General features: G+C 45.1%; 1 protein-coding gene across 1 annotated transcript; it reads right to left on the bottom strand.

The window, feature by feature from the left end:
• Positions 1-6: 6 nt before the first annotated feature.
• On the bottom strand, positions 7-7404 carry si:dkeyp-110a12.4 (alpha-tectorin). Its single transcript, XM_060051265.1, has 6 exons — positions 7154-7404; positions 6412-6500; positions 5807-5911; positions 2731-2891; positions 1928-2063; positions 7-790 (listed from the first exon to the last, which is right to left on the bottom strand). Exons 1-6 carry the CDS (start codon positions 7245-7247, stop codon positions 599-601), a joined length of 777 nt encoding a protein of 258 aa, XP_059907248.1. The 5' UTR covers positions 7248-7404; the 3' UTR covers positions 7-598.
• Between the last annotated feature and the right edge of the window lie 450 nt (positions 7405-7854).

Below are 7854 nucleotides of genomic sequence, written 5' to 3'. Positions count from 1 at the left end.
AGTTTTTCCCCCTTCTGCATTGTGAAATCCTGGTGTGTTTCATTGCCATGCTGTTGCTAACGATACCAAATACTGCCCGGTTGCTAAGGGAATGCACAGCTGCTGGGCTGCGAGTCGACCGGCCTCGGACAGACAGCGGGGGGTCACTTGACCCGGCTTTCTGTCCAAGCCTCTGAGGACACTTAATTCTATCATAAACTCTCATTTCACATTTCATCACAATGAGGGAGTGCTGTGGGCGAGGGAGAAAACAAACAGGCCGAGGGGACAACAGTGTGTGTGCACATGCATTCATTTGTTGGTGGGGTTGTTTTGAGCATGGTTTCAACAGACGCTGTTGGACGCTGTATACTTTTATATGCTTTTTGCTTCATACTATGTTTATGAGTTGCAATAATGTAGCATACACTGTCAATAATGTCTAGCTCAACAGTCTATAAGGTTAACATTAACTTTTTGCATATCATATGTTTTATTACTAGAAGATCACGTTAAAAGGCTTTTCCCGGTAGGGATATGATTCCTCAGCCCTATCACTGTATTTACTATTAATAGTATTGATATCCATTTTATACTTTGTCATTTGTTCAAGATGCCTCTACATGCTTGGAGAGCAGCAGAATGTCAACAACAAGGTATCTGTATCATCAACGCAGTCCAGTCCACCGCCAGGGCCCCGGACGGGGCTCACCCACCTGTCCTTGATGAAGGTGTACTGGATGTTGCTGTAAGGGTCACTGGTGGGGGTGGCCCAGCATCTCTCCGCACGCAGCGTCAAGTGAGCTGGGATCTATGAGCCCGGGCAAAGACAAACACACATAAAACGAGCAATCCAAATGAGAGGCCAGTAAAACCAAAACGCAAAACCTAAAGGTTTGAATGGATTGGAATGCTAAATGCTAGGGGTCGGCTTAGCTCAGGCTTGGCTGGTGACCGGAAGGTTGCTAGTTCGCTCCCCAGCTGAGTGTCGAGGTGTCCCTGAGCAAGACACCCAACCCTAATTGCTCCTGACGAGCTGGCTGTCACCTTGCATGGTTGACTCCGCCGTCGGGGTGTGAACGTGTGCATTAACCGATGTAAGTCACTTTGGGTAAAAGTGTCTGCTAAATGCCCAAAAATGTCAATGTAAATGCTCAGCCATTCCTGGCCAACGGTGTTTTGCTATTCTGCGTCACAGGGAACGTAAGAAACAAATGTATTGCAGGTCAACAACTGCTGGGGTAAGTTGCCGTCACAGGCTAGTACAAAGAAGAAAGACTTTCAAGAACGACGTGGGGAAGGGGTCGACGATGTGTGGGGTGAGTAGGGGTCGAGGGGGGCTGGTGGGGCTGTTGTAAAGCGGAGCTGTGATCTAAAACTTTGATTACCGCGGCCGGCAGCGGGACTGCGGGTCGAATTACCGTCTGGTCATGGGTATAGGGTTAAGTTTCCGGGAACGTTCCTACTAGGGTCGGCCACAGCAACACAACATATTGCTTAATGTGGAGCCAGAGCCTCACGGCGTCCAAGAATAGCTGTCAATAGCAAGGATATTTAAGATGGCTTGTTTGGGATTTGGTACCTCTCTATGAAGATATTTTAGATGGCTTGTTTGGGCTTTGGTACCTCTCTCTATGAAGATATTTAAGATGGCTTGTTTGGGCTTTGGTACCTCTCTCGATGAAGATATTTAAGATGGCTTGTTTGGGCTTTGGTACCTCTCTCTATGAAGATATTTAAGATGGCTTGTTTGGGCTTTGGTTCCTCTCTCTTCCCACAGTGAAGGTCACTGAGGTCACAATATTATAAATAATGTACATTATACGACTATCGTGAGTCGTATAATGTATGTAAAGGTATATGAAATATATAAAGGCGAATGAGGTGAATATTCTGTGCCACTTCTGTCCCTCTGATGGTCATGGAGTAATGGGGCGGGTTAAGTTACCATGAATATCTTGACAAAGATGTCGTCCTCCAAGGTCAGGGAGGGCACCGTGGTCCACCGGTCCTCAAAGGCCCGGTCCTTGTACAGTAGCATGGACACAGAGAAGTTCCCGTCCTCCGTGGTCAGGGTGATCGTTCTGCAGGGGGTTTCGGGAAGGCAACACATCAGCATCAGATGTATACTGATCTCTGATCACTGATTCAACAAACTCTCATTTTAAACCAAAACGGAAACGTATACTTGGTTGATTGATATTAGTCTTTAGATGCAAAAATGATTCAACAAAAGTAATGGCTGCATTTAATAACTCACTCTGATCCCAGATGTATGATAGATAGATCAAGCTACTAGCATACCCAGTGGACTGGACCCGCTGGGGGGGCAATCTCTCCCTCATACACCTGGGAGGACATCCCCCCATGTGTGGAATAACTCAAGGGTGGATTTTGGCTAACAACATGCCACCTAGCGGTACAATAGTGGTTCTACGATACTCTTAATGATTTATTTATTTTTTGGGCATTTTGCTGATGCTTTTATCAAAGCGACTTACAATGGTAAATACACACATTCACACAGCGACAGGGAAGTCAACCATGCAAGGCGACTGCCAGCTCGCCAGGAGCAGTCAGGGTTAAGTGTCATCATCAGGGACCCATCGACACCCAGCTAGGAGGAGCAGGGGATTGAACCAGCAACCTTCTGGTTACAAGTAAACCTGCTCTACCTCCTGAGCTAAGCCAATCCGCATGAGGAGCTTGGGGGATCCATCTGGAGGCGACCTACAGAGTGCAGCCTTCTACCTGACGTCCACCCGGACCAGGTTCTCTCCGTCGGGCTGCTGCACCATGTAGTTTTTGGGGTAGCGGCACACAAAGGTGATGTTGATGTAGTTCCTGGTGACGATGTCCGAATCGTTGTTGCGGATTGTGTTGCTAAACATGATGTGTGTGTCATCGTATGCCTGAATCACAGACAAAACAGGCAAGAATGTAAGAATTCTGTATGATATACACGCAAACACACACATATATTTATATACTTCTATATACTTTTTACTTTATACTGTGTTTATAAGTTGCAATAATGTAGCATATACTGTCAATAATGTCTAGCTCAACCGTCTATAACGTTAACAAATAACTTTTTGCATTTCCATTTCTATAACTCATAGGTACCATATATTTTAGGTATTTTCTATCTGTATCGCAATTCTAAGTTTGTATCTTTATAGTAATAACTGTCCTGTACTTTCTGTTGTGACATACAGTAGGCTACACACTGCTGTGTTCTTTTTGGAAAAAGTCTGCCGAGTCAGGATCGCTTTAACTCACTTTATTTGGTAAAGGTTTGGACTAGTCTCTATGAAGCAAATGGAGGGGAATTGTATTACGTACGTGTGGAGATACACTTAGTAGGGCATCAGATAGATGCGTTACCTGGAGCGTTCTGCCCCCTGGCCTATGTGTTGTGACTTATCTACTGGGCAGACGTGGACTCAGTTATGTGCTCTGATTGGCTAAGCATGGTGCTGAACTCCCGCCCCCTGGATACCCGTATGTGTCTTTATGCTGTCCCTTGCGGCTATGTGTTGGCATGGCAACTTGGTTTGTGGCTATGTGCGGGAATTACACTTGTTCTTGTGGCCTTGAGCAACTGGGTCTCTCAAACAGCTTGACCGCTCGTATCTCTAGAATTGACACATGATGATTGGCCTCCTGTATGAGCTGGACGCCTCCCTAGGCTCAGGATCCCTCCTTAGCGTGAGAAAGAAGCCTCTTTAATTGGCAAGGGCATATGTGGCCTGTTGGTATGAATGTGTGAATTATGTTACAACACACACACACACACAAATATTTAGCCTATATAGCATATGATTTACGCATCTGCGAACAGGTCATACTATGATGTAGAGAAATGAGCTTCAGCGAAATGGTTGTGCGTGATACAAGTTACTACACAACTTTGACCGGGCAACGTCCACGCTAAAGTTCCTTCAAAGCTCCTGAGTCAGACGGTGGTGGTAAAGCGAGAAAGGGCTGTCCATCTAGGTAACCATCAAAAACTCACACACAGTCAGAGACACACACTTACCAACCTACACATAAACCTACCCACCTACACACACACACCAATCCATCTACACAGCAACACACAAAGAATCATCTCCTACAAAGCACCGTCACCTCAACAGTAATGACAGTCCTCTCGTAGGCCTACACTGACTCATTGTAAAAGTGAGTAAGACGGCCAGGGGGAGAAAGAGACAAAGCGTCCAGACGTCTAACGACCGGTCGGTAACACCGCGGGACGCTTTCTACACAGTGACCAGGGCTAGCGTCTCTTAACACGAAATATAAATGATGAAAACCAACATGGACTTATTGGTTTCAATAGAAGAAGATGGCCTTCGTCTTAAACCCAACCCTTCTCATTGTTTGCTCTCATTTCTTTATCTGCCAGGTTTGGGGTCCAAAATGGGTTGTGTTTTTTATTTTCTACGTCACAGGGTTGAAGGTATCAGCCCTGGAATCTCCCCCTTTCAGACGCAGCACCTAAACCACGGTGGGTGTACTTATTTCAACTGTTATGCAAAAGTCCTAATAAACTTGTTGAGTGCGGCGGGGGGTTAGATTGCCCCCCTCTTCAAAGCTGTATTCACCTGCTCCTTGCTTTACGAGAAAAACACACGCCGACGCACCACTGAAGGACAGCTCAACGACGGCTTGAGAATGAGATAAGCCCACAGAGAGTGGAACATGTTTGCCTGGACACAATGTCGGTGATTGTTAGGAGGGGATACAAAGCAGCAGCCAATGAGAAAGAAGAAGAAGAAGACATAGGGGAATGAGAAGAAAGGGGTGGGGATTTTTTTGTGTACCGGGGTCATGAATACTGAAGTGATATCATTTCCATGAAGAGCCGATAAATAGGTCGGGGACCACCCACACACCCCTCACCCCTCCTTCGTACTCTGAATAAGGTCTGGGATGTTATGGGTGGGGTGGAGAAACAACGATACCTTTCTCCTCCTACATATACGCCCCCTTCCTGCTCCTCCCCAACTCACTTTCTATTCTCTACTTTCTCTTGTGTCAGTTAAAATATGCCTTTCTCTCTTTACTATGCGTGCTATACAGGCTATATATGGGCTTATTACTGTCAAGAACAACTCCTCCGACTCCAAGAAAATCCACAGTTACAACATTCAAGAGAAATAAAGGTTTGCCTCTTGTCTTTAATCCTTCAGTCGTTCAATTAACGTTTATTGTTAAGTTAGACAAACGCCAATTGATTGGCATTTGGAAGGACACATAATTTAACTGGGGGTCGGCTCTGCGTCTCCACGACAACCGCGCAGACATCGTAAAATAGATAATTTATTACGATGGGGATTTTATAAGCGGCGGTTAGTCTTTAAACAGCCACAGACATTTCTCTCTCTCCTTTCTTCACCTCCATCCAAATGACACAGCACACACGCACAAACTAAACACTTACCGGCACTGCTAAATCCATCTCCCCTCATCACCCCCCCCCCCCCCCCCCCACACACACACACTCTCTCTTTCTTGCCCACTCTCTCTCTGACACACACACACACACACACACACACACACACACACACACACACACACACACGCACACACACACACACACACTCAACGACATTGCCCAGAAGTGCTTTTAGAAAGAATTGTCCACTCGATGTAGGGTTTTTTAAGCCATACCAGTGTTTTCGAAAACCTACCAGTGTTTTCCAAAAAATACCAGTGTTTTCTAAAAACAAACAGTATAGTATTTGAGACGTGCTCGTGTTTTATTTAAGATGTTCCAGGGTTTTATTTAAGACAAACAAGTATTTCAGAGAAAACCTACCATCACCGTCCCGCAGTCCGAGAGGTTGTTTTTGATGCTAAACACATAGTCCTCTCCCGTCTCCACGCCCCGACACGCCGGCTCGTTCAGATGTAAATCCCAGACCTACACCCAACAGAACACATCCACACTCAACCTCAGCGGGAAACAAACCAACCCAGCGCACTGAATATGAGAGTATGAAGGGTTTACATTTGCAGAAATGCATCAGTGAGAATCAAACCAGGGAAGGGTCAGTGGTTAATGGAGAATAAGTTAGGACAGGGTCGTGCATCACACCTGATCTATACCGCTTAAACAATAGTTACCAACAATGATTAGATAATAAGAACTGTCCTCTACGCCGTAATGGTTATTTTTTAGATCAAATTAAATCAGCTGAAATGTTTATATTTCTCCATGGTGCATTTAGCATCTGTTTTTTTCATGTTTGAGAAAACTTCCGATCAATAGTTGTATTTGGCCGTTGCTTTTTAACGTTTGATTTGTGGAGCGTTGATTCAGAACTGTTACTGAAAAGGTGACTGAGAAAGAATGCGCACGCTTGGAACGTTATGGACCAATCAGGATTTAGAATTTAAAACTGCAGTGGTGTGAAGACTCACGTAAACAGGGGGGACCTTGTTGAGGAAGAAGGCCTTGGGGATGAGAACGTCCATGCGGTTGTTGGTGCACACCACCGTCTCGTTGAGTTCTGTAACACAGAGGAAGAGGAAGAGGGACATTGAGGTTCATAGTCACGAGGATGGATTCATCATGTTGATGATGCCTACATTATCTGTGATTATTACAATTGATTTTGGATTGTAATTATTCAATGATAATTCCGATATCAGATGGGTTAATCTTCTAAAAGATATTGTATTATTTCAGTAATTCATGGTCCATAGTAATCTAGAAATGTCAAAAACAATAATTGTGCAATTTAATTATTGATCTATATCAGGATATTAAAGCATTTTAGCTATCTCTATCATTAAAACTGTATAATAATACCCATACTTAAATAAGGAAATTGACTTATTTTTGGACTTTAGCAAATTTAACCCCTAAAAAAATGTCTTTTCCATATCAAATGTTACTGATGTTTTTCAGCATTATTTAAACAAACCCTAGAATCCCTCTCAAAATCATATTTTTTTCCTAATGAAAAGCAGAATAATAATATATTGTTATTCTTCCTCATCCATATTATATTTTTAAAATCCAAATTGTATCACAAAATACAACAAAAAAAATGTCGATTTTATGCTTTCAGACACTAAAATGTCAAGTGTCCCCCGACATTCCCCATGTTTCCCCCTCTAACCCTGGAGGGAGCTCCTGGTCTGCTCCCCGGAGTCTTACCTTGGTCTTCAGGCTCCGATAGAGAGTTGGCCCAGGTGGCCTTCATCAGGCCCAGCCCCAAGCAGGCACACCACACTAAACCCACAGCTCTCATTCTATCTCCCTCTCTCACAACTCAACCTGTTGGCTTCTGTAGACTCAAACCCTGGTCTGTGCTGCTTTGGTGGCCCCAGCACTCTTTAGCTCCAAACGTGTGAATCTATCTGGGAACAACCTCGCTGTCACAGACAAGACGTAGTGTCCCCCCCCCCTTCCCTCCCTCCCCGCCCCTCCCCTCCCCACTCCCAAGCCCTCGAAGACACTGGTGTAATGAACTGGGAGCCTCCTCCCAGTCTTAAAACACCATCTTGAATGATGTCCCCTCCACCCCCTTGTACAACAATGAGATTCCGGGCGTGAATAGAGCCGCCAGAGGGGAGTCCAAGGTAACCCTGCAGCCAGAGACGTCCTGGTAAACAACATACAGCTTGTTTGGTACCTCGGTGAGGAGGTCTGGTGACAGACAGGAGGAGGGGACAGGACAACAAGCAGCGAGGCGCTTGTGTGTGTGTTTGTTGTTTTATTTCGGGTCATTTCTTTTGTCCGGTTTACTGGTGCAGGAAGGACTGTCAGACATACAGACAGACGGACAGGGAGAATGTTGAGTCAAGGGCAGTTCACTGACGGATGCGTTTGGGAGGGTGATAGACAGAGAGTCTACA

This window comes from Gadus macrocephalus, chromosome 5 (genome assembly GCF_031168955.1).
Source record: "Gadus macrocephalus chromosome 5, ASM3116895v1".
NCBI classification, from domain to species: Eukaryota; Metazoa; Chordata; class Actinopteri; order Gadiformes; family Gadidae; genus Gadus; species Gadus macrocephalus.
The sequence above is the reverse complement of the archived record's forward strand: the minus strand, read 5'-3'. Positions and strand labels throughout refer to the sequence as shown.

Bases quoted from the DNA above. Each gene is read 5' to 3' on its own strand.
- si:dkeyp-110a12.4 (XM_060051265.1), bottom strand. From the start codon at position 7,247: ATGAGAGCTGTGGGTTTAGTGTGGTGTGCCTGCTTGGGGCTGGGCCTG. The intron at 5,912-6,411 runs GTGAGTCTTCAC...TGTTGGGTGTAG, and splicing joins ACAAGGTCCCCCCTGTTTAC to GTCTGGGATTTACATCTGAA. The intron at 791-1,927 runs GTAACTTAACCC...CCGGGCTCATAG, and splicing joins TCTTTGTCAAGATATTCATG to ATCCCAGCTCACTTGACGCT.